Consider the following 26,102-nt stretch of genomic DNA (forward strand, 5'->3'; position numbering starts at 1 on the left):
TACCATTTCAAACAGCTGATTATAAAGGTTGTAATACAGAATAAACAAGAAAACCCTGAAAAAGAACGGGCAGAGGTGTGAACAGTGGTACTAGAATTAAACATGACACCCTTATCATCAACACAGGAAGTATCAGCATATGGAAAGACAGACCATCCTGCTGGTCAGAACTGAAAACCCAGAAACAGACCTAAGTTAACATGAACATCTAGGACATGGTAAAAGCAGCCCCTCAAGCAAGGCACTGGAGGAAACGGCCTTTTCAAGGTGGTGCTGGCAGGCCTATAATCCCAGCACTCCAGGAGGCCGAGGTGAGAGGACTGTTTGAGCCCAGGAGTCCCAGATCAGCCTGGAAAACACAGTGAGACCACACTTCCACAAGAATTTTAAAAATTAGCCGGGCGTGGGGCCGCATGCCCGTGGTCCCAGCTACTGGGGTCCCGGCTATTGGGGTGGCTGAGGCAGGAGGACTGCCTGAGCCTAGCAGATTGAGGCCGCAGTGAGCCGTGATCATGCCACAGCACTTCAGCTTATGTGGCAGACTGAGACCCTGTGTTAAAACAAAAACCTGGTGCTCACAACTCAACAGTCACATGGAAAAAGGTGAAACGCGACCAGTGCCTTAACCCTATTTGCAGTAAATTCCAAACGGATCAGGAACTGAAATGTAAGAACATATTTATAAGCAGCAGAAGAAAATATAAACTTTCTTATGACATGATGGTGAAAAAAACTTTCCTAACAATAACTCAAGATAATAAAAAAAATGCAAGTGGCCCTTATATATTGAAAGGTGCTCAGTCTTGCTCATCAGAAAAATGCAAATTAAAGGTATATTCAGTTGCCTCTCACACTGGCCAAAACCCAAGTATGTGATGAGCCTGGCCCTTGTGTACTGCGGATGAGAGTAAAAAACACTAATTCCTAAGGATGGAAATTTAGCATCAGATGGCCCAATTCCATATGCAGTCTCTCTCTTGACCCAGCCAGCTCACGTCTAGGAATCTGTCCCAAGATACACTGGGTAAAATAGGAAACAGCATATGCACAAGATTTTTACTGTAACATAATTTTATAACAGCTAGTCTGGAAACTACCCAAATGCCCATCAGTAGGAGAGCCTGGGTAATTACAGCATGCCTACAGAGTGCCACAACACTGCTGTGTAAAGGAAGGAGAAAAACCACTGCTTGTTGATATACAGACACCTAAATACAGAAGGAAAAAAGCAAGGCATAGGAAAGGGTGCACAGCAAGCTGTATTTTGCTTCTACTCTCAAATACAAACAGCAAAGGATAAACCGGGACCAGCCATGGCCCCTGCACAGGTGGGGAGGGAGCAGGGGGAAGATAACAGGCTGGGGAGATTTCTCTGAAAGAACTTTATATATAACGTTGACTTTGCAAACATGTAAACGTTGAAATACTTTTAAAACACTGAAAATAAATGGAAACAAATATACCTAACTATATCAAGATGACAGGAAAACGGAGAAAAAAAAAATTGCTTCAAGTGATTCTGAACTGATGGTTTTCCTTTTTTGAGACAGGCTCTCACTGTCACCCAGGCTGGGTTGTGGTGGTGCAAACACCACTCACAGAAGCCTCCACCTCCCACACTGAAACAATCCTCTCTCCTCAGACTTCCAAGTAGCTGGGATGACAGGTGAGCGCCACACCATGCCCAGCTATTTTTTGCGGAGATGGGGTTTCTCCCTGTTGCCCAGGCTGGCCTCAAATTCCTGGGCTCACGCAAGCTGCTGGCCTCGGCGTCCCAAAGTGAGAGCCACTGCCTGATTTTCCTTTCATAAAAGCACAACTTTCCTAGCTCTGTTTTCTGAAAAAGTCTAGAAGCTCTGATGACCCAGTCGTGATGTGCAATCATGGAGACTGGAGTCTCCACAACTATAATTTCCTACTCAAAAGGTCCAGAGTTCTCAGAAAAATAGCTGATTCAAGGTCTGTGTAAGGAGATACTAAGACTAGCCCGAGGCGTCTTTCTGTGTTAGAAATTAAGAAGTTACTGATATTAGTGGGTCACGGCAGAAAGCTGCAGGGAACAAAACGGAAAGGAGGGGCCACATGCCAAAGATGAGGCAGCTGCTGCATAAAGAATGACGGACACGCCAAAAATGCCTGAGTGCGTAACGACACGAAGAAGAGTCACCGATCAGCACCGAGGCCACCAGGGTGCCATTTATCTGGCACTTCCCACTCAACTCTTGATGAAGAAAAATTCTTCTTTACAAGAATTACCAACTAATGTATGAACAGGGAGACAATCAGAAAACCGTAACTCGCAGCCCTTAGCGAATCTGGGCAGTCATCAGCAACTGACGGTGAAACGATGACACAAAGGACTGATAAGAAACTTTATGAGGGAAGACACCAGACCTGAGCCTGCTGGCCAATCTCAGAATCAGAACAAGCAGAACAACCAGCGATCACAGCAAGGACTCAGCGCCACCTACAGAATCTCTTTTTTTTTTTTTTTTTTTTGTGGGGGAAAGGAGTCTTGCTCTGTAGCCAGGCTGGAGTGCAGTGGCACAATCTTGGCTCACTGCAACCTCCGCCTCCTGGGTTCAAGTAATTCCCCTGCCTCAGCCTCTGGAGTAGCTGCGATTATAGGAGGATGCCACCACTCTGGCTAATTTTTTTTTTGTATTTTAGTAGAGATGGGGTTTCACGTCAGTCACAGCCCGCTTGGCCTCCCAAAGTGCTGGGATTACAGATGTGAGCCACCACTCCCTGCCGAGCCTTCTTGCCAAACAAGCTGACTGTGGAAGTAACCAAGCCCCTGAAGATCTGACACCAGTTCACCAAAAATAGTCAGTGAACAGCAGAACAAATCAAACACCCATTGTCCCCAATAATCAATGGCATTAAAAAAAGGGAGGATGGGCTGGGCATGGTGGCTCATGTCTGCAATTACAATACTTTGGGAGGCTTAAGTGGGTGGATCATTGAGCCTAAGGGTTCAAGATCAGCCTGGGCAACGTGGTAAAAATGCATATCTACCAAAAAAAAAACCCCAAAAGGCCGGGCCTGGTGGCATATGGCTGCAGTCTCAGCTACCTGAAGGGCTGAGTCAGGAGGATCGCTTGAGCCCAGGAGGTCAAGGCTGTTGTGAGCAGTGTTTGTACCACTGCACTCCAGCCTAGGTGACAACGTGGGATCCTGTCTCAAAAGCGGGGGGGTGGGGGGGAAGTGAGTACTGTCACAGGAGACACTCAGGACTCTACAATCAGCGCAACACTGGGACCAGTTTGGACACTGATTTGAATGGACCAACTGGAAGAAACAGCTTTGAGATGACGGGGGAAAGCCACACACAGCCTGGGTTAAACATAGATACGGTATTAAAAAACCGTGATCAGTATGATTACACGAGTTAAGAGCACAATTATTACACGTATGTATATATAAGAACAGGGGCTTCTCTGAAGTAAGGCACAATAATGTGTCTGGAATTTGTTTTAAGATAATCAAGGGGCAAGAGAGTACGTCAGGGCAAATTTCTTCATTCTGATCCGTATGTTCAGTGAAGTGGCCCTTTCCCCTGCAGTGTTCATTACAAAACAGTACAAAACAGCAGACACCGGCACAAGTTTCAGAACCTATTATGCACAGCCACAATGCTAGACAATGACAAGCAACACTGTCACCTTCATTAACACTTAATGGTTTAATTCCATGAAGCCAGCTGGGGTTTGGGACCGTCCTGATGCTCTCATGTGGTTGAGTAAGTGGCAAAGCTGGACTTCATCAGGCGGCACTCCTCCACCTCCTGGCTGCACCTCGCGCTACCCCTGGGCCCCTCTTCCATCAGATCCCCACCGTCCAACCACCGGGCTCCAGACCCGGCTCCCACAAGAAGACTCAGTAGCAGATGAGAAGAACCCCGAATCCTAAATAAGCCCATCTAGTACAATAGCGGCCACACAACGTTTTAATACGATTCTCCACATTTTCTTTTGGTCTTTAAGTGCTGCCACTTAGAGAGAAATGAATCAGAGATTTGCTTATTTATCACAAATTTCTTCAAGTCCAAGTACTGGCATCAGACCGCCAAAGACTAGGAAACTGGCTTACAACAGAATCTGAACTTGTCACCTCCTGAATTCGGGGCCTAGTAATGAGCATTTAGTTAACACACTAGCAACACACTGGAACTACCCTTCTTCACCATGCAGCAAGCCTAGTTTCAGTGTCTCAAATTCTGGGACAAGCCTCTAACTCTCAGTTCAGCCGGACATGGTCGTGTGCCTGTAACCCAGCTAACCAGGAGCCTGGGTGGACTGCCCGAGCCCAGGGGTTCTAGGCCACAGTGTACCATCATCACACTTGTGAATAGCCACTGCACAACAGCCTAGACAACAGACTGAGACTGTCTCTTAAAAGAAAAAATCATTATTACTTTCAAGTTCATTCACTCAAAGAGCAAAAATGCTAAGTGTCCCAGTTTTATTATTAGTTTAGTGGGTTTTTTCACTAAAAATGCCAGGGGACTCTCAGTGTTGCTGTCTTACCTCCAAAAGACTGAACTGCCCCAGGGGTAGGAAGAGTCCAGTAAAGTTCTAGCCTGCATCAGGAGCCAGCAGTATGGGTCGGTGGGGAGAAGTAGGCCTCAGGCTACCCACCTGAGTCTGCAGTCTAGCAACAATGTCCTTCCGAGCTTTCATGACAGCATCCAGCTTTCCCGACACCATGATGGACAGGCCTTGGTCTTTGGCCAAAGACAGCTCCAGGTGAGCGCCGGTTCTCTGCATGATCTCAAGGCAGATTTTTGCTTGTTCACCTTCTCCAAATTGGTTCATATCCTTGTATTTTCTCTCCTCCAGGGGTACATGGAACACCTGCTCACAAAAGATCAAAAAAGGGAAGGTAAAGAGACTAAAAGAAGGCCAGTAGACACAGAGTAAAGAACATGTGTTCATTACCATCCACTCACAAAGTAGCCCTGCCCTGCACACAGGCACTGCTCGAAGCCCTGGGATAAAGCAGCTGGAAGGCAAGGAGACAGTGCCAAGGTCAGGGGGCTGGCATCCTAAGGAGAGGAGAACTACATCGGCTGCACAAATGAACGAGGGGCCAGTAAGTGCTGTGAGGAAATCAACAGGGAGAAAGTGGGGGTAGACCCTGGGGAGGGCCAGGAAACCTTCCTGAAGCACGAGGCAGCGATCCATGCTAGGAGGTGAGGGAACTAAGGGTGTGCAGGCAGGACAGCCGAGGAGGTGAACAGGGGTGGAGCCTGCTGAGCACACCAGAGGGACACTTAAGAGGATCACCCAGCCCACCCTGTAGTAAAAATCAATACAGGGTTTCCAGCAGGACGCACTCTGCTTTTCAGCTCAGGGTCCCTCCAGCTGCTTTATGGAGAAGGACTGAGGAGGAACAAAGAGGAAGCAGGAGGGATCAACTACTCTGGTTTGAGACCAGAGTCACCAAGTACACAGCGGTACAACGAACAGACAGCAGGCAGGCGGAAATGGGGGGACTGGGATGCAACTGCTGATGAGCCTAAAATTCAGGGAAGACACTGGCAGAAAGATGGTAATTTTCCACCATGACCGGATGATAGGAGTTTCTATGAAAGTTTTGCAACTCACCAACATTTCAAATTCAGGTAGCAGAGAGAAGGGCTAGTGAAGCCAAAGAAAACCAGGAAACTGGTTAACCGCTTCTGGAAAGCGGCACGATGAGCACAGAACAGAATACAGGACCCAGTGGTCTGACAAATGCTGCCGGCAGACCGACTGTGAGCCAGCCCTTCTGAGAGCCGGCACACGGGGTGGACAGGACAGGGGCGGTCGGCAGAAACACCTCTGGGGTGGGGACTGATTTCCCTTGAAGGCATTCTCCCTTTAGCTACTCAAAGCATTCTCATTTTTTGCATGTTCAAAAACTCTTCCATCAGATCCTCCGCTTGGAAGGATAGGTTAAGAAAGGACAGCAATGAATTTTTAAAAATGTAAAAAATGTACATGGACATGTTGCATGATAAAATTTTTAAAAGACAGAAAGAATGGCGTTTCTACCTGAGTGATGACAGAAGCCTTGATGGGCCGGATCTTGTTACCCCAGGCTCCAGCGGGCTCCTGGGCACTTTCCAGGCAAGCAGCTTTCTCAGGAAGTGGAGGGAAGGCATCCTTGTAGGTTGGAGGGTCACTCTCCTCTTCTGAATTTAGAGTGGCAACTGGACCAGCCGACACAGATGAAGAGACAGCACGACTTTTAGCATGACACGAAAAACACTTTAAAGAGTTTTAATGCTTAAAACCAGACAGACAAAGAAAAACACCAAATGCTCCAGGGACAAGCTCCCCAACCCTCTCTCCTCATTCATAGTGACAGGAAAGGCCCCAGGAGGTCACCAGGCCTAGCACCCTGTGTGCGCTAGAGGAGGCCAGAAACTCCAGGTCTCTGACAGCTAAGCTATGCCCTGCACCGAGTGTACATCAGAGGAGCAACTGACCGACACCCATCTACACAGCCTCCCCAGTGAGCATCAGCTCAGACACTGTGAGCCCCACTCCCCCAACAGGGTGAACCCGATGTAAGGCTGTGGTGGCCACACAGGGTCGTGGGGTGTCCCTTATGCTGTGTTGAGGTGCAGGATCCAAGAGGTAAAGAGACAAGACACTGAAGAACTGGTGAAAAGGATCTGGACTCAGGGGGGCCACACCACCTGCGAGTGGAGATCAGCGGTGGCCCCCAAATGCCCAACAGCATCTGTATTTATCAGGTACAAGCAGGGGCAGGGTCGTGAGTGAGGTCATCGTCTACAGACTTAGTAATAGGGCCTACATAATCACGTGAGTTACAAGCGAGGGGACCACGCCATTATGTCACCTGGGCAGAGAGGTGGGCCGTGCGCAGCAGGAGAGGATCATGTACAGAAAAGGGGTCCACCCCCATTAGGTCACCGAGACAAGGAGGTGGGCTGTGTGCAGCAGGTGTCGTACACAACACTTCTTATCTGGGGGCTGGAGACTTCAAAGGGTTTCTAATAGAAGGATGCTGGAAGCTTAATGCATTGGGAGCTGACAGACTTGTGCTCTTAAGGTATTTATGGCAGGATGATTTGAGCTAATACAGAAGCAAGAAAAGACTGACAGGGTGTAAAGCCGCTGTGACTGGTCACACCAGAGGGGTTCTTCTCCCTTGGTTACTTCCAGGATGTCAGGCCTGAGGCCTACTTTCCACAGGAACTGGATGCAAGGTTCTACAAGTCCTTTATCAGGGGGAGGGGCTCCTACTCCAAGCCTGCCATACAGCATATGCCCTTTCAGGCAGGGATGCCACCGCTGGGGTCTTTGGTTCTTGTCCTGGTCTGGCTGCTTTCCCATGTACTGCTTCTGTTCTGGGACTGCTCTAGGCATTCCTCCCACTATAAACTACTATATGGTTATATAGAAGGATTCTATAAATCAGCACTGAGTGTGTCAGTACAGCTCTGACTACAACACCTATATGATTATATAGAAAGATTATATGGAACTAAGTATGCTAGGTATATGTAACCAGTAAGTTACTCTTCAAGCACTAATTCTAAGAACTAATATATGATTATACATTAAGGACTACATAAAGGAAACAGCTGAGTAATACTATAAATTAACGTATTCTTCAGACACTAGTTGTGCCTGGGGTTTGGACAGTTCTCCTTCCTCAGTGACCATGGTGGGGGCATTACCCACAGCTCTGAAAGCAAGTCTTGCTACGTCAATTTTTAAGTCCCCTAGAGTCTAATAACATACTTTAAAAATCCCAACGATGACAATGGTAGGCAGAGTAGCCCTTATATTTGCAAACTAATGGTCCAGCCTGGCACAACCTATGACAACTGCCTTTGAGGTACACTCTGATTTTCCACTGTAACGTGCGGTGTTAAAAATGACAGCCGTGGGAACTGTCACCACCGATATCCCCTGCCCTGCCCAAGGCAGAGGACAGCAAGGCTTGTGGAAATCAGGTTCCCTGATTGTCATCACTTCCATCTTCCTTAGTGCCAATTTGTTCATGTTTTTGTGCCATGAGCCACGGTCTCCATGAAATCAAGGGTGTGACTGTTTTGGGCAACCCCAAATCCCCAGTAGCAAGGCCCACTGAAAAACACCGTGAATGGATGTGACAGAGAACAGGGGGATGACCTCTGGACTCGGACAGGCCCGCGCCTGAGTCCAGGCCCACCACTTCCTAGGGGCACCCCATGCTACCCGGCAGTGCTGAGACAACAGGTGAGTGGATCCTTTCAGTGCTGTCTTTCCTCTCTAGAAAGGGAAAAACAGACCTCACAGGGAAGCTGGCTCAAGTAGGAAGATCCCAGGTCCCCAGAACAAAGCAGCTTCTGGGGTTCCAACGGCCAACACAGCAACCACTACAAATGAGCTTGTGAAATGTGGCTAGTGTGACTGAGGAAAAGTGAATTTTACGTTTTAATTAATTTTAATTTAAGAACTGATACTCAACTTACTTATGAGGAAACTTTTAAGTGGGTTTGGAACAAGCTGGAGTAGAACAATCTGCTCTTTCAAATGAAGATTTTACGAACTCTAATCACGGGTCAAGGATTTTGGATGTAAATTTGGCATTCAAATGGAAAGGAATGTCCTGTAGTTGTAAATACGCATCAGATTTTAAAGAGAAATAATCTAAAATATCAATGATTTTTCCATTTTTCTTTTTTTTTTTAAACATTAAAAAGATGTTGAAATGACAATGCATTAGACAGACTGGGTAAGATATCAAAATTAATTTCACCTTTTCCTTTTAATAAGTACTACAGAATCCTAAAAATTACAGATGTGGCCTACAGTCCATTCTGCTGTACAGTGCTGCTCTTCATCCCAGCCAGTGCTATGTAAGGACTCAGAATCCAGGACCCAGCCTTCGCCCTCACGGCAGGCTGAAGCAACACTCTGGGATGCCTCACAGCCCAGATGCTAGTTCACCAGAACCAGGAAAAGGACTGCATTAATTACCAATGGTCGGATTCACTGGCTGTCCGGAAAGCTGTCCCCATTTTAAATCTCACTGTACCCGATTCATTTCCTCGTGCCAGGTCAATCGCCCCCGCATACATCACAATGCAAACTAGTGCACAAGATGGTGGGGCCTCGCCGCCCCACAGTCACAGGGCCAGAACGTACTTCTAGAAAGGGCGCGGGGTCTGGTAAAGGCTTTACACAGCGCACCGCCTCAGACGTTACCAGGAAGCGCACAGAAAACGGCCGTCACCTTTGATCTGCTGCGGAACCAGCCCACTTCGGTGTTCGGCAAAACTCTCCTGGGTCAAAACTGCAACGGAGCTCATGGTTGATCTCACACCTACACACAATCCGGGAAAAGCACTAAAGCAAAGAAGAATAGATCAGAAGTCAACGTACAACTCTCAATTATCTATGAGCTTGTTAACCTAGGAGTTTCGGCGAAAATCTTATCCCCTTTTTTACCAGCAAACTATACCTTTTCTTACTTTCCTCACAACCTCTGTTGTAGGCTAGTATCTAAACTCTCACCAAGTGATAAAAAGGGGGAAATTGCAACAGAGGAGGTCTTACAGCAGGGGTGGCCAATCTGTTGTCTTCGCTGGACCACAGTGCAAGAATTATCTTGGGCCGCACATAAAATAAACTATGATAGCTATAAGAAAGTTTACAAACTGGCGTTGGGCTGCGTGTTGAACAAGCTTGTCCTAGAACTGCTGTCCCCTCCAAAGTCGCCGGTAATGGAGGAGCTCATCTTCCACTCAGGGGCAGTCTGTACCACCCCTGCCCGCAGCGGGGCGAGGGGCACTGGAACCTGACACCTGTCTGAGCCAGGGTCCAGGCACAGATCACCACCAGGATCATTCTAACAGCTACCTTGGTTATTCTGTCAATTTGCTCACCACACACCTGTTAATGCTCACAAAACGCATCGAGACAGTTGCTACAAAAAGCCAGCCAGTCTCCGCAAGTTGCATCCAGGGCCCAAACTAAATCACCTCCCAATCTCAAGCAGGTGGTAGCTGTGTTGCCAGGCAAAAGCAGCCTCAGTGCTTTGTAGCAACAATAACAGACCCACAAATCGAGCTAAAAGCCCTTGATCCATACTGACTGGTTATTCTCCTCTTGCACAGCAAGGGGAACCTGGCCCCAGGGCACAGAGTTCCTCGGATCGGCAGAGCCACAGTGCTCCACAGGACATGGCCTCTGAAAGCCACAGCTCCCTCATTGAAAAATGGGGTACATTCGGCATTCTGAGGTAGGAGTGTTAGCTTCCTCCCCCCTTCCCTCTTCCCAGTTCCAGGTGGGCTCCAAACTACTATGGTGAGGAGAAATCCGGTTTCTTCACACAGTTATGCATCAGTTACTGGCAGAAGGCCAAGTCATAAGGAGTGAATTCTGTGTAATTTTTAAAACATAATTAAGGCCTCTTCTCGAGTTCAAGAAAATTAAGGCCTGCAATCCTAAAGAGAAGACCCCCATTCAGGTAATACCTAATAAACATAATTCGCATTTAAGAAAAAAAGAAAAGATAAAACACTGATGGAAGCCAGATGATACATCCAGAGGAGACATGACTGCAGACAGTTCCTGCTGGGAGGCGAAGCTATAGAGACATCTCTGACGAACCACTAGAAACTTGAGGGTGCAAAGAAAGAAGGCACACACAGGATTAAGAAATACACACCCTCGTGCTCCCAGGTCTATACACAACCCAGGGACAGAAAGTCTTCAGACAGGGTCCAACTTACCAGCAAAACGGTCAGTAGCCAGAAAGTCCGTCCTGGGGCCGCCTGTCAGCCTGCCAGCTTTTGCTGGTATGGGATAGGAAGCAGGAGAGAAGAGGGAGGCAAGGAGAGAAAAGTTACTTATCTTCATTTCACAGCCCAGGTCTTTTTACCTCCAAGCAGAAAAGGTCAAGGTATGATTTATGCTTTGGCTACTAACACAAATACTCAGGGAAGTTTCTTGGAAAAAAAAATTAAGCCATTAGCTTGAAACAAAACACGTTACAGTAAAACCTGAAATCAGCTCCAGCTTTCAGAGGACAACTATTCCAGCGACCTGAGGGAGTGATCTTTTAAGCCCAAACTTCTACATTGAACCATTTTGAAGTAAAATCCTCACAAAACTGATCTCACACGGTTGGATCATCTTTCCTGTATCCCACTTAACCCCAGATGGCTGAACCAGAGCTGAGCTCTGACCTACAACAGAACGTGGACCTGGGGCTCTGCCACGCTCATGCTGACCGAGAGCTCCTGCCTTCAAGAATTCTCTGTGTATTTCGCAGTTACTCTGTTCTTCTTGCTGTCATCCTGTAAAAGTCCTTCAGTCCTTTCTAATCCACTGGGATTTAGAAACCGGGTCATAAAATGGCAGGATTGAAAGGAGCCTTCAAAGGCTGTCTGGGGAGGACCAAGAACTCTGTGAAGAGGAGGGTGAGTCACCTCGCCCCGGGGGACTCTGGGTAGGGGAGGCCTTCGACCACATGTGCTCCTAGACTATGAAAAGAAAAGGTGGAACAGCTGACAGGAGTAAAGCTTGTGTCTAAAATGGGAGAAGCAATGACAGTAACAGGAGCACCCCACTCAGCTGGAGACTACCACTAATACCCTGATGACAATCTTGGCCATAAGACACATGGGTCCGGAGCCAGGAAGGCAGTTCATGGCAACGGGAGTGCATCGAGGAGACTGGATTAAAAGGGTCTCATCCTTCCAGCAGAGGATGTGGACTGGAGGTATTTCAGGATCCTAATCCTGGTTATGATTTTTAAAAAAACTAAATACAGGGCTTGAGTCACATAGGGAACCTGCCACAAACCAGACACACTATGGGCCCAGACACACAGATGCACCCCCAGACTGAAGAGGGGACAAGCTGGGACAAACCGAACAAGAATATTCCCTTTAAATGCATCACCAAAAAATTCTAGTTTGCAGGTTTTAAAGATGAAAGTGAGAAAACACCTCCAAAGTGTCAGAGTAGCACATTCACAACTTGGCAAGTGATCCCTGAGATTCCAAGTGTCTGGCCAGTCTGGGAGCAAACTGGGGCAGGTCGCTCTAGGCTAAGGTGTTCCACCAGGTGTCCAGTGACACTTGCCTCTGGCCTCCTGCATCCGCCCTCTGCCCTCCCACTCTTGCTTGCTGACTATCCACCTTGCATGGTCTCTCACTCAAGGTTGTCCCAGGCTCCAATGACACTTCTTAAACCTAGACACCCACCCCCTTATCAAGCCAGGTTCTGGGCTCAGAGCCCAGTGACAGCCACACTGTAAGTTTGCAAATTGCAGTTCCGTCCATGTCAGCTTGCACCGACTCTCCAGCACAGAGCTGTGACGGGCCAATGCCCACTCTGCCCCTAGTGTCAGTCTCTTCATAGACCACTCACACACCCTTCAGGCACCAAGTCCAGCCAGACCCTACACTGACAGGAGTGTCAACACAAGGGAACCTACTCCTGTGTCCAAGGGAGACCCTGGAGCAGAGTCTCTCGTGTTCCTCAGCCGTGCATAGACCCTCAGGCGGCCAGGAGAGGCAGAAGGCAGACCTCCAGAAGACTCCAGACTGGTCCGACAGGCTACACTGGGTCCCTGGCCTCCAGACTGCAGATGGCAGTTCGTCAGAGCTTGCAGCCAATGGTTCACAACTAGACACATTTAGCACCTAGAGTTCTGGTATCATCAAACAGCATTTTGTCTTTCTTCCAAACAACTCAAAAACCTTGAAGAATGAGTTTAAGCATCTGATGATCCACATGTAAATGGCAGGCCCTGTCCTCCCCATCTGAAATTCTGGGGAGGTTTTCTTGAAAGTCAGCCTCATTCTCCTTCTGTGCCCCCAAGCCAGTAAGGCGCAGCCCAGGGGTTCAACTGCCTCTGGTTCAACAAAGCGGCAACTAGGAAGCTGTCCCCACAGCTCCATGTCCACCCCGTACTGTTCTGCCCTTCTGGCTCTGCCTCCACAGACAACACCCACAAGGTTTAATCCTCTTCCACGTGGATCTCTCAGCAACCTCAGGAAAACGTCAGGCTGAGTGTGCTCTCCACCTAGCTCTTCCACTTGGTATCTGAAGTTCCCAGGAGACCCTGGGCAGGCCCAGTTACCAAAGAACAGAGGCTAAACATCTGGTATCTCAGATTCTCACTGGATCTAACAGTATTGCTCAAATCAGGATTGAAAGGAACCTTTGATATTACTCTAATCCAATTTCTTACCACCACCAGGGACAGGAAGTTCGTGACCCTCTCAGGGAGCCCAGTGCCACTCCCGCATGGCTGTGAACGCTCTGCCTCAAGTTATGACAGAGTCTACAACTTCTGTTGTAGATTGGGTCATGGAGAACAAGTCTGCTCTTCTCCAAGGCTCCTTCTGGCGGGTGAGCTCTGTCCCGTCTCCTTCAGTCCCACCCACATGGCCCCTGTCCCTACTGATTCTGGTTGCTCTCAACCACTTTCCCCATTGGAAGCTCCAGGTCCACCTAATGTAAATCTCTAACTATACTGAACCTGGACTTTAGATTTTGTTTTCCAGAGTATAAATGTCCACAGCAAAAAAAAGGGTCATATCTCAGAATTTAACTTTCAGCAAACACAAGTAGAACTAAAGGAAGAAGGGCAGGAAGTAAGACCCCTTTCTACCCTAATACGTGTGGAGCAAAATGTGAATTTGGGACAGAGCCGTGTGTTCTGTAGGAACCTGGTGCTCACAAGTTTAGCACAAGTTCAACAGGGTTCTGACAGCAACAAGAAGGCTCCACATGAGGGGTTCCACTTTTTTGCTTTTAAGCAAGGAAGTTTTTAAGTTGATTCCCTTGTGATAAGTTTTGCCAACTACATATTCAATGGGCAACAATCTTCGAAGAGAACTATCAGTAATAGTCCAGGAAGAATTTCATTTCAGCCTCAGCTAATGAGACCCGCGAGTGCTTCACACACCCGACAGGACTGGGTATGGAGGGCATCAAAAACCTCCCGCTGAAGTCGACTTCTCCTCTTCCAAAAGTCAAACTGTCCAAGACTACAAACCAAAGTGCAGAACGGGAAATAAAATCCTGATCCACTCAAAGATCACAAGACCAAAATCTAGGAGCGGCCGCAGTCCACTGGCTAGTAGAAGGCAGGCTCCGCACTTCTCACCAAGTTCTGGAAGTCGGCACCCATCCTGCATGGAGGAACTTTCGCAGATGCCACCTCAGCACGGCCCTCCCACAGGCCACGAGGGCCCGCGGGCGGGGACAGGCTTAAAGGGACAGCAACCCCCTCGGCCTCCCAGCCTTTCATCCAAATTCGGTATTTTTCCGTAATGTATTTTTCATCCACGACCCTGGGGCATGTCCAAGTTGCACTCCAGGCCGGAGGAGGGCAGCTTTCCCCACCCCCGACCACGTAGACGGGCACGGGCACCACGCGGCAGGTGGAGGTGCTGCGGGGCCCCGTCACCCAGCCTGTGCCCAGACCCGAGCTCCGCCACCACCTGGGGGGAAGGACACCACTGGCCTCTCACGGACCCCTGCCCGGGCCGCACAAGGCGCCCCCAGCTGGCCGGGGCAGCCCGAGCTGGGGGAGGGGGCGGCCCCGCGGGGAGCGGGGGAGGGGAGGACCGGCCCGCCAACGTCAGCGACCTGGGCGCAGGTCGGCCGCCCCTCCCCCGCGCCGGGGCCAAGGCTCCGGGAGCGCCTAGCTGAAGCCCCGGAGGCGGCGGGGGAGCCTAGGAGCCTAGCTTACAGCCAGGAGCGGCCCAGCGGGACTTGGGAAAGTTTGTGCGCGCCCCTCCCCGCCGTGGTCACGCGCAGGGGGGACTCGGAGCCGGCCCTGGGCCCGGCCTGGAACCGCCACGCGCGGTGAGCAGGACGCTCGTGGGCGGGGGCCGCGGCACCCAGCCCCTCCCCCTCCGAGGCCTCCACGTCGGCAGCCCCCACGCCCTCCAAACCCGCCCACACGCCCAGGCCTCCCCAGCCTGGCCACAAGCTCACTCGTGGGCCCCCGCCCGCTGGTCCTGCCGCTTGCTCGCTCGCTCGCTCGCCCGCCCGCCGCGCGGGAGAAGCCGGGACGCTCCGAGGCGCGGCGCCCGGGCCCCGGCTGCTATATAGGGCGGCGGCCCAATCCCGCCCGGACACGTCAGCGCCCCGCCTGCCCCGCCGCCGGGGTCCCCCGCTGTCCCGGGCCGCCCAGCACCCGGGAGGCCCACCCAACTCCAGGCGTGGTTCTGCATCCTTTTTTCGGGTGGAGAGGGCGGTGCCGAGGAGTTGGGAAATTAATCACCTCTAGAAAGCAGAGGGAGTGCGCCCCGCAAGAGCCCCAGGGTGGAAACGACCGGAGGCCAGAGAGGGAGCAGGAAGGACGGCTGCTCTGGAAGCAGATGTCGCCAGTACCGCCCGCCTCCCCAAAGTCACAGAAGAAAAACCATGAAGGACGCCCACCACCTCGTCAACGGACGGCCCCACCGGCGCGAGGTCCGACAGCGCAGTGAGGCTCCCAGGCGGCTCTGGGACTTTTATTCCCTCATCCTCGCGTCTGTTCCTTATGTCCCTCACTTTTATAAACTATCCCCACTCAATTCCTTGGCACAATCTTCCCCTAAAATATAAAACCCCCTTCCTTTAAAGCGTGCATTACTTACGGCCCCATCTCCATCTATAACGTAGGTGCATACACCGAAAAGAACCGGTGTGTGGCCTCCGCGCCCGCGGGGAGCGGAAGGGAATCTCTACTCTCAGGGGGTCTCCACCCTCAGGGACGGACTTGTCACTTCTGCGTCCATTGTGTTTACTTAGTGATAACTACCACTGTTTCAAGGGTATAAGGTGAGTCGAGAACTCTCTAGAGATGTCAGTCTGAACCTCCGGCAAAGTTGCAGGTGAGCAGAATCCTGCATAGGGCACAGGATCAGCTACAGGTATCTGGGGACAAGACCGTCCCACACAGGGAAATTGACAGGAGCACACCCAGCTTTACCCAGGGAACAGGGTCATGTACGCACAGCCTGCAGCCGGGCCATGGGTGCTGCTGAGGATGGTGGGAGCTGGGTGAGGGCTGAAAGGAAAGCAGGATCAGAAGTATTTCTTTTTGAGGAACACTGACAGTAAGTGGTCAGTGGCAGGGGAGGGGAGGGCTACTGTAGCTCAGTCTAAAGATGACAACGGTCTGCATTATGGTGGGCAATAATGGATGGAATAAATGGCCAGATTTGGTATCTATTTGGAAAGTAGTTGAAAGAAGTTCAGAAAGGCACAGGATCTTGGCCTGAGCGACTGGGAAGAGCTGCCTCACTGAGGTGGGGAAATTCAAGAAGACTGGATGGCTAAGAGGGTGTGATGCCCTGACTGGGCAGGTGGGGGCGTCAAGCAGGCGACTGTATGTGCAAGGTCAGGGGAGAAGCCTGGGAGCCAGCAGACACTAGTGCCCTTCATGACACGACCTAGAGAGGGAGCAGAACCACAGAAGGCAGAGAAAATCTGCAGCTGGAGGTAGACAAGGAGCCAAGGGTATCATGACCAAAGCCATGCTCTAAGTCACCAGCATGGAACTGGGCAGGTGGGCCCTCCGTCAACATGGAAATAGACGTTCCCTTGTGTCACTGCTGGGGTTTGTTGGTAACCTTTCCGTGGGGATTAACCTATCAGCAACTACTGCAAGTGTGTTTTGTTGCTGTTTTGTTTTCCAGGGCTCAGCACTGCAGAGGGAGATGGAGAAAGAGTAAGGGGTAGGGATGGGTCACTGTCAGGAACTTCCACTGAAGCTAGAAGTTAGCACGGGCACAGAACCTACCACACAGGAGACCTGAGAGTCAGTTTAAAGAACACTGTTAGCAGAAGATATTATAAAATCGAATGTTAAGTGTTTGCTATTCACCATCTGGGATGCTTCTGTGCTGGTGCTCACAACCAGCATTTCCTCTCAGCAACCTTACTACACCGAAACTAATAAATGGTTCATAGAGGCGAATTTTAGAAATTCCATAGCTAGCAATATTCAGACCAAATATGTGTGAACATCTGTCTGTGACATTTGAGTTTTCAGCCCTCAAGGGGCCAGGGGAGAAGTTTGGGTCTGTTCAAGGCAGGAGGTGAGAAGAGACACCCTCCTATTCCATAAAGTCATGATTCCCAAAAATGCTACGCCCTCAACAGAAGATAGGTAGATCAAAAAAAAGAAAGAAAGTCCACCAGCATAAAGGGGACTATAGGACGTTTTCTCTGACTACCCTGAGCTGGGAGGTAGACGCATCTCTTTGGCTGTGGGGACAATGGACTAGTGTAGTACTCTACAACCTACCCCATTTGTCCAGGAACCCCTAGCCCAAACTGAGAAATTAACAAAACAGAAAGCAATCCCCCTCAGGAAAGAATAAACCTCATACCAGGCTAAAAAGGATACCACAGATCAATGGTAGAGAGGCTAAAAGCCCAAAGCACAAAAAGAGAGAAGGAAGGATTAGAAAGAAATAGGATTAGACAGCTGGGTGTGGTGGCTCATGCCTGTAATCCCAGCACTCTGGGAGGCTGAGGGGGACGGATCACAAGGTCAGGAGTTCGAGACCAGCCTGACCAACACGGTGAAACACTATGTCTACTAAAAATACAAAAATTAGCTGGGCATGGTGGCACGTGCCTGTAATCCCAGCTACTTGGGAGGCCGAGGCAGAAGAATCGCTTGAACCCGGGAGGCGGAGGTTGCAGTGAGCTGGGATGGCACCAATGCACTCCAGCATGGGTGACAGATCAAGACTCTGTCTCAAAAAAAAAAAAAAAAGGAGAGAAATAGGATTAGACTCAAGAACTTCAGGAGACAGAACTGTAAGATCAAGAAACTAAAAAAAGCATAAAATAGGCCAGGCGCGGTGGCTCACGCCTGTAATCCTGGCACTCTGGCACTTTGGGAGGCTGAGGTAGGCAGATCACTAGGTCAAGAGATCGAAACCATCCTGGCCAACATGGTGAAACCCCGTCTCTACTAAAAATGCAAAATTTAGCTAGGTGTGGTGGCCAATGCCTGTAGTCCCAGCTACTCAGGAGGCCGAGGCAGGAGAATCACTTGAACCTGGGAGGCGAAGGATGCAGTGAGCCAAGATCATGCCACTGCATTCCAGCCTCACCAAAGGGCAAGACTGTGTTTCAAAAAAAACTTAAAATAATTAGAGACATAAAGGTGGCGTTAAAAAAAAAAAATCAAGAGATGGAACAAAGTAAAGAGCTAAGAACCATGGAATGAGAAACTCTTAACATATCTCTGTAACTGAAGTTCTAAAAAAAAAAAAAAAAGAAAAAATCCAAAGAACAGAGAAGAAACATTTTTTAAAATAGTTGAGAAAATTACAAGATCTAAAGATACAACATTCTTCCCTCACAGCAAAAAAGACAGAGAAGGTACCTAAAAGGATAATTTAAATGAATCCAAACCAAAACACACTCCAGTGTAACCTCAGAGCAACAAAGACAAGAGCAGACCCTAAAAACAACTAGAGAGGAAAGAAGGTTACTCATGAGGAATGCTGTGAGACCGAGGGCAGCCCTCTGAAAATAAGACACACCGGAGGAAGACGGCTCTCTATACATGATGAAGAAATAACTGTTAATTCGGAGTCATTTAAGAATGAGAACGAAAGACATATTCAAAGAGAAAGCAACAACTACCAGTAGATCCCTGTGACAGAAGTACAAAAGGACATACTTCAGCAAGAAAATGAAAGCCAGAGGCCAGAAGGAATGGGCGCTGATAAACCTGGGTAACACGAAACAAGTACTGACCCTACACTGTTACTGTTTAATGCCAACAATCAAACCTGGAGGGAATTAAATGGCAGACAGGTACACAAGCAGAATATGCACATACCAAAGAGAATCAAAATGCTTAGGCAATAATACATGAGGTGATGGGGGAGATGAAGTTGCAAGGTTTCAAGATTCTTATTATCTGGGGAGACACTCGAGATACTAATTTTAGACCTTCCCGGGAATGAATGTTAAAAATTTAAAGACAATCGAGAAAAAAAAAAAAGTTTTTAGCATTCAAACTAAACCCTCATTCAAATGGAAGTTATTGGCAATGTTCTACATCTTGGATTAGGTGGTAGGTTCAGCAGTATTCTTTAGGATGTACATTATTGTTGGTTCATTATACTGCATACTGCATTAATAATAATTATTATTATTTTTTCTTTCTTTTTTTATTTTTTAGACGGAGTTTCGCTGTTGTTACCCAGACTGGAGTGCAATGGCGCGATCTCGGCTCACCGCAACCTCCGCCCACTGCAACCTCCGCCTCCTGGGTTCAGGCAATTCTCCTGCCTCAGCCTCCTGAGTAGCTGGGATTACAGGCACGCACCACTATGCCCAGCTAATTTTTGTATTTTTAGTAGAGACGGGGTTTCACCATGTTGACCAGGATGGTCTCGATCTCTTGACCTTGTGATCCACCTGCCTCGGCCTCCCAAAGTGCTGGGATTATAGGCGTGAGCCACTGCGCCCGGCCTGCATTAATAATTATTAAAGAAAAGGGAGGAAATAAGAAAAAAGAATAGGAAGAGAAGTGAAAGAAGCAATGAAAAAGCAAGGTTAAAAAAACCACAAAACTGATGAGGAATGAATTCAAACACATCAGTACTCTAAACGTGTTCACAGACTAAACTGACCAATTATAAAAGCAGCTACAAGCCATTCGACAGTCCTAAACCAGACAGACATCCAGGCTGAATTAAAGGGATGGCAGAAGTACTCCAAGCCAACACGAACCACATGAAAGTTGGTTATATTATTTTCAGATAACACAGACTGTAGGATAAAAATCATTATTAAGAACAGAGAAGGTCAAGAATGTAAAAATTCAGTAACTCCGATTACATGTATCTAATAACACAGCTGCAAAACATATAAAGTAAAAACTGAAGGTTACTAGGAGAAATTGATATATCCAAGAGTAAAAGGTGAGACGGACCCAACTTTCCTGGTAACACAGGTTATGGGACTGGAAAATGTACAGAGGATGCAAACACCACAATTAATAAAACTACTTTATTGAACATATGATTAAAAGTGATAACTTTAAAAAAAACAACCATAAAACCTGACCAGGAGCTAAAAAAAAAAAAATCAAACAAATAGTAAAGAATTAAATCATAGTAATGTTCTCAGACCACCACCCAATTAGAACTCAACTTAAAATTTAGTCTGTAAGTTTTAAAACTTGCTTCTAAGTAATTCATGGAACAAGGAAGAAATCTGAAAATATTTTAAATTAAGCCATAAAGCAATTATATATCCCAACTTGTGGTATGAAACAAGAGTGTTGCTTCAAGTTGTAACTTTAAGCCATCCTATTAGTGAAGAGGAAAAAAATAAAATAAGCTAATCCTCCACAACTGACACTAGAAAAAAACACTGGAATAAACAAAAGGTAGGAGCCGGGTGCGGTGGCTCAAGCCTGTAATCCCAGCACTTTGGGAGGCCGAGGCGGGTGGATCACGAGGTCAAGAAATCGAGACCATCCTGGTCAACATGGTGAAACCCCGTCTCTACTAAAAATACAAAAATTAGCTGGGCATGGTGGTTGGTGCGTGCCTGTAATCCCAGCTACTCAGGAGGCTGAGGTGGGAGAATTGCTTAAACCCAGGAGGCGGAGGTTGCAGTGAGCTGAGATCGTGCCATTGCACTCCAGCCTGGGTAACAAGAGCGAAACTCTGTCTCAAAAAATAAATAAATAAATAAAATAAACAAAAGGTAGAAGGAAATAAAGTTAGGAAATTAATGAACTAAAGGATAAACAAAACTTACATCTAAGTTTTTTTAGAAGACTAGTTCAATCTCTGACAAAAATAATTCCCGAAAAAAAGAGAAGTGTAAATAGGCAATATTAAGAATTAAAAGGGGGGTCAAAAACTACAGCTCAAATGGAGACTCTGAAAAGCCATGGAAGAATTCTACTGAGAGGAGCAGTGCCAAAAACTCGAAAACAGATGAAATGGGCAAATTCTAGAGAAGTAAGTTACCCAAACTGAGTTAGAAATACCAAGTTTCAATAACCAGCCTTTCCCAATCTTCAAAGAAACAAATATAAAAATTACAACAAACAGGCGGGCCTCCAAATGCTTTTGAGAGATCATCTCCCACACAAAGCTAGCGGGCTTGGACTCATCACAGACAAGGGTAACAGGAGAAAGGGGTGGGTGAATTTCACATAGGTACTTAAAAGCCAAAACCAGAAACAATCTCACCAACTGATCCAAAATTGAAAAAAAATATCACGATGAGGTTTAGTCCAGTAATATGGGGTGGTACAATATTAGAAAAAGATTAAAGTAACTCACCACATTAGCAGCATGAGGAGAAAAGATGATTTGATGATTTCAAAAGATTCAAATGGGCCAGGCATGGGTGGTTTATGCCTGTAATCCCAGCACTTCTGGGGGCCGAGGCAGGCAGATACCTGAGGTCAACAGTTCGAGACCAGCCTGGCCAACATGGCCAAACTCCGTCTACTAAAAATACAAAAAGCAGCCTGGCACGCCTGTAGTCCCAGCTACTGGGGAGGCTGAGGCAGGACCATCACTTGTGCTCGGGAGGCAGAGGCTGCAGTGAAACAAGATCACGCCGCTGCACTCCAGCCTATGCAACAGAGTAGGACTCCATCTCAAACAATAAAAAAAAGATTCAAATGAGGACTCTTAACTAATCAGACCATTCCTTATAGCAACTAGGGATAGAAGTCAGGGCAGTATGGCAAGAAAAAGGAAGGTATCAGAATGGAAAAGGAACCCAACCTGCCAGTATTCACAGACAGTGTAACTGCTGGAAAGCATCCCCGAGAATGTACGCACACACTGTTAAACTAATTAAACCTGTTTTCTGGAAACAAAACCAATATACACAATCACACAATCAATTATGTTTCCAAAACACCAGCAAAAAACTATTAGAAATAAATTCAAGCAGGGCGTGGTGGCGCACGCCTGTAGTCTCACCTGCTTGTGGGGGCTGAGGCATGAGAATCACTTGAACCCAGGAGGCAGAGGCTGCAGTGAGCAGAGATCACACCACTGCACTCCAGCCGGGACAAGAGAGTAAGTCTCTGTAAAAAAAAAAAAAAAAAAAAAAAAAAAAAAGGAAAAGAAAAAAATGTAATTTATAGAGATTATAAAAACCTTTGTCAAAATACAGAAACGACCTAAATAAATGGAGACAGGCCATGGTCATCTAAAGAAAGACTTAATCATGGATAGTAATTCTCCCCTAATTAGACTAGAAATTCAATGCAAATGTGACTTAAATCCCAAAAGGTATGTGTATGTGTGGAATTTTACAACCAGATTTTATACAATTTTTATTTATACAAGTTTCCTATATGCAATTTTTATAATCTTGCATTGCAAACACTGAATTGGAAAAAAAAATTTACACCATTTTTAGAATATTAAAATATACAATTATATTTATTTATACAACAAAATTTATACAAAAGATAAAGGACCAAGGACAGCCAGTACAACTCTCAGAAAGTGGAGGAGGGCGTGCTCTCTGCAGCGGCAGGCTGTACGGCCAACAGTCATTCAGGCGGTGGTGCTGCTGCTGGGTACAGACACAGAGAACAAGGAGCAGAGAGGGCCCAACACGACATCGCCTGCCTGCCTCAGACGTGGCGTGTGGATCAGCAGGGAGATGGATGATGCAATCAATGGCTCTGGGAAAACTAGTATCTATAGTCAGAGAGAAAAACAAGGCCCTTATTTCACACTATTCGCAAGCCCTATTAAGGCTTAAGATGCAAAGACTCCATGAGAGAACAATCCCACTTCTAGAGACGCACTTCAGGAAAAAGCTCTTCCATGTGGGAAAAAGAAAATAGTACAACAGTGCTCACCACTGCACTGCTAATAATAGTCAACAAATTTGTAAGAACCTAACTGTCAGAGGATAAACATGGGTAAACTGAGGAATGCTGTTTATGCAACCTATTCCTCTCTCTGCTTTTACATGACAGGAACCCACTGAGTGAAGCCATGCTGAGGGGTCATTTCCAAGGCTGTGGGAGCAGAGATGCAGAGGACAGGCGCCCACCCCTTGCTCAGGGGCACTGTCCCTTACAGGAGGTCATCAGCACCGCGGGACGGGAGCTAAGTTTAGCACAATCTGCACTCCCATACTGAGCGTGGTGGTCAAAGTCAGGTCAAAGAAATGTTCTCATCCCATTTGACAGCTGAAGGTTTAAAACTGTATGCAGCTCCTATTACGTTTTTATTAGCATAAGCCAGTTTTATAATTGAGCTTATTTACTTACTCGACTTGTAGCACATTCTAATAAGGAACAAGTTTGCTTTAGCTCACATATATTTACTACTGATTCATTACAGTATATATTATTACATTCAACTCACAGGCCTAAAATAAAGCAGCACGAAAGTCCAGATGAGAGAGAAAAAAGCACTGCAGCCCAGCAGATTTGCTTGTTTTTTCTCCACTAACTAATTCTGTCAGTTTCACTACTTTTCAGGAAGTAACAGAAAAGGTAACTTAGTACAGTCTTCGGTGACACTGTTCTCTGGCTTATTTCTTTGACTAATGTACTTCTAGGTAAGGTGAAAATATGGAACTTGTATTTTATCAGTCATTGCAGGCACCTATAATGAGAACAAATTATATAAAGAACACCGAACTTGCTGCCAGGATACCTGGCTTTCAGAATCTTGCTCAGATAAAATTTGGGTCACGTTGGCTAGTTGTTTAAGATCTAACTTTTGCAATTCATATTTGTAAGCTTTTGGGGCCTTTTCTGCATGTTCTTAAAAAAGATAAGAAAAATGGTATCTAAAAGAACATGCCCTTTAGTAGGTATCTCACTGTTTGGGAATGTTTAATTCCATTAAACTCACCACCTTCCACTAAATTAATATATTTAGTGGCGTATGCCACTACATTAATTTTACAAATAGAGAAATAATCAGCACATATTTATACAGCTGAGTAAAGAATAATATTTACTTAGAGCCTAACTAAGGAACATGTATCAGATAAATACAATTTATATTTTCTTTCTTAAAAAAAAAAAAAAAAAAAAAAAAGACGACGGGGGCTGGGCACTGTGGGTCACAACTATAATCCTAGCACTTGGGTGGAGGCAGGCAGATCACTTGAGGTCAGGAGTTTGAGACCAGCCTGGCCAACATGATGAAACCCCATCTCTACTAAAAATACAAAAATTGGCCAGGTCTGGTGGCATGCACCTGAAATCCCAGCTACTCAGGAGGCTAAGGCAGAAGAATCACCTGAACCCGAGAGGTGGAGGTTGCAGTGAGCCTAGATGGCACCACTGTACTCCAGCCTGGGCAACAGACTGAGACTCTGTCTCAAAACAAAAGAAAAAAGGATAGGACTGGGCCTAATGGCACAGGCCTGTAACCCCAGCACTTCAGGAGGCTGAGGTAGACAGATCACTTGAGCCCAGGAGTTTGAGACCAGCCTGGGTAACATGGCAAAACTCCATCTCTACAAAAAAAAAAAAAAAAAAAATTGCCGGGCATGGTGGCACGTGCCTGTGATCCCAGCTACTTGGGAGGCTGAGGTGGGAAACTGCTTGGGCCTGGGAGGTGGGGGCTGCACTGAGATGAGATCGTGCCACAACACACCAGGCTGGTAGACTGAGACCCTGTCTCAAAAGAATAAAAATAAAAAGAGGACAGGACAAATGTTAGGTCCAAAAGAATAAAGTAATGGATTTTCACAGAAGTGAAACAGGTGACTCTTTTGAGCTGTGCTGGCCACATGTCGCTACAGCCTTCAGACATGGCTAGTTTAAAATGATATGTGTTGTAAGTCTAAAATACACATCAGATTTTGAAGATTTAGCACAAAAAAATACAATGTAAAACATTATTAGTTTTAAGATGAATTACATGTAAAATGATAGTATCTTATATTGGGTAAAACAATATTATTAACTTGTTTGTTTGTTTATTTATTTATTTTGAGACGAGTTTCGCTCTTGTTACCCAGGCTGGAGTACAATGGCGCGATCTCGGCTCACCGCAACCTCCGCCTTCTGGGTTCAGGCAATTCTCCTGCCTCAGCCTCCCGAGTAGCTGGGATTACAGGCACGCGCCACCATGCCCAGCTAATTTTTCGTATTTTTAGTAGAGACGGGGTTTCACCATGTTGACCAGGATGGTCTCGATCTCCTGACCTCGTGATCCACCCGCCTCGGCCTCCCAAAGTGCTGGGATAAGGCAGACGTTAGAAAATCTTAAGTCATATGTGGCTCATATTTTTATTGAACAACAGTGCTACACAGTGGATTTTCAAACCAAAGCTAAACTAGAAACTGACAAGGAGCTTTTCTCATTAGTAAACTTTATGTAACAACCTTAAAGGAAAAAAACTCCAATCACAGGTTATAAAGCTTTTGTGTTTAATGAATAAATTTAAATGTGTCTTATTGCCAGTCACGAAACCACAAAGGCAAACCCTGCACACACGCAGGCTCAGAGATTTCTGGGGAGAGAGGAGCACGTGAAGTTGACAGTATTTCTTCAAGGACTCTAATAACCCATTTTTAAAAAATGGGCAAAAGATATAAGCAGACCCTTTATGGAAACATTTATTCAATTTGTATTTTAAAATACAAGTAAAAAGTAGGAAAAGATTCTACATTTCATCTCAGTTTGGCAAAAATAAAATCTGATGACTCAAAAAAGGTGTGGGAAAACAGTGGCTAGAGGGATAACTGGTGTGATCTCTTTGGAGAGCATACATATTTGATTACGCACTGAGATTTAAAGTATCAATATTCTCTGATCTAGCACTTCCTGTTTCTAAGAATTTCTCACACATGTGCCCAAAGATAGAGGCACACCTCAGCTGACAGTGCTTCTCTTACTTGGGTGTTTTAGATATTCTGTTTCTTACAAGTTGAAGGTTTTGACAACTCTGCAGGCCCTTCCATGCCACTTTTCCAACAGCTCATTTTGGTAATTCTAGCAAGAGTTGAAACTTTTTCATTGTCACTGTATCTGCTATGGTGATCCGTAATCCTTGATGCTGCTACTTCAATTGTTTTGGGGTGTCATGAACCATGCTCATACAAGGCAGAGGACTTATGTGTTCTGACTGGGCATTCCCATC

General features: G+C 46.8%; 1 protein-coding gene across 42 annotated transcripts in view; it reads right to left on the bottom strand.

The window, feature by feature from the left end:
• The window catches only part of HDLBP (high density lipoprotein binding protein), an 84,935-nt gene that overhangs the window by 27,524 nt on the left and 31,309 nt on the right, over window positions 1-26,102 (bottom strand). For 17 of the 42 annotated variants that reach the window (XM_078328959.1, XM_078328965.1, XM_078328973.1 and 14 more), the window contains 5 exons: window positions 21,953-22,059; window positions 10,742-10,804; window positions 9,241-9,353; window positions 6,039-6,196; window positions 4,641-4,856 (listed from right to left, as the gene is read on the bottom strand). In XM_078328959.1, coding sequence (XP_078185085.1) covers window positions 4,641-4,856; window positions 6,039-6,196; window positions 9,241-9,316 — 450 coding nt within the window. In that variant the 5' untranslated portion in view covers window positions 9,317-9,353; window positions 10,742-10,804; window positions 21,953-22,059. Of the gene's footprint in view, window positions 1-4,640; window positions 4,857-6,038; window positions 6,197-9,152; window positions 9,354-10,741; window positions 10,805-14,133; window positions 14,189-14,969; window positions 15,053-21,952; window positions 22,060-26,102 lie in introns of those variants that run through there. The other 25 variants (XM_054258364.2, XM_078328983.1, XM_078328982.1 and 22 more) reach the window with 8 other exon arrangements.

This window comes from Callithrix jacchus, chromosome 6, assembly GCF_049354715.1.
Source record: "Callithrix jacchus isolate 240 chromosome 6, calJac240_pri, whole genome shotgun sequence".
In the NCBI taxonomy this organism is placed as follows: domain Eukaryota; kingdom Metazoa; phylum Chordata; class Mammalia; order Primates; family Cebidae; genus Callithrix; species Callithrix jacchus.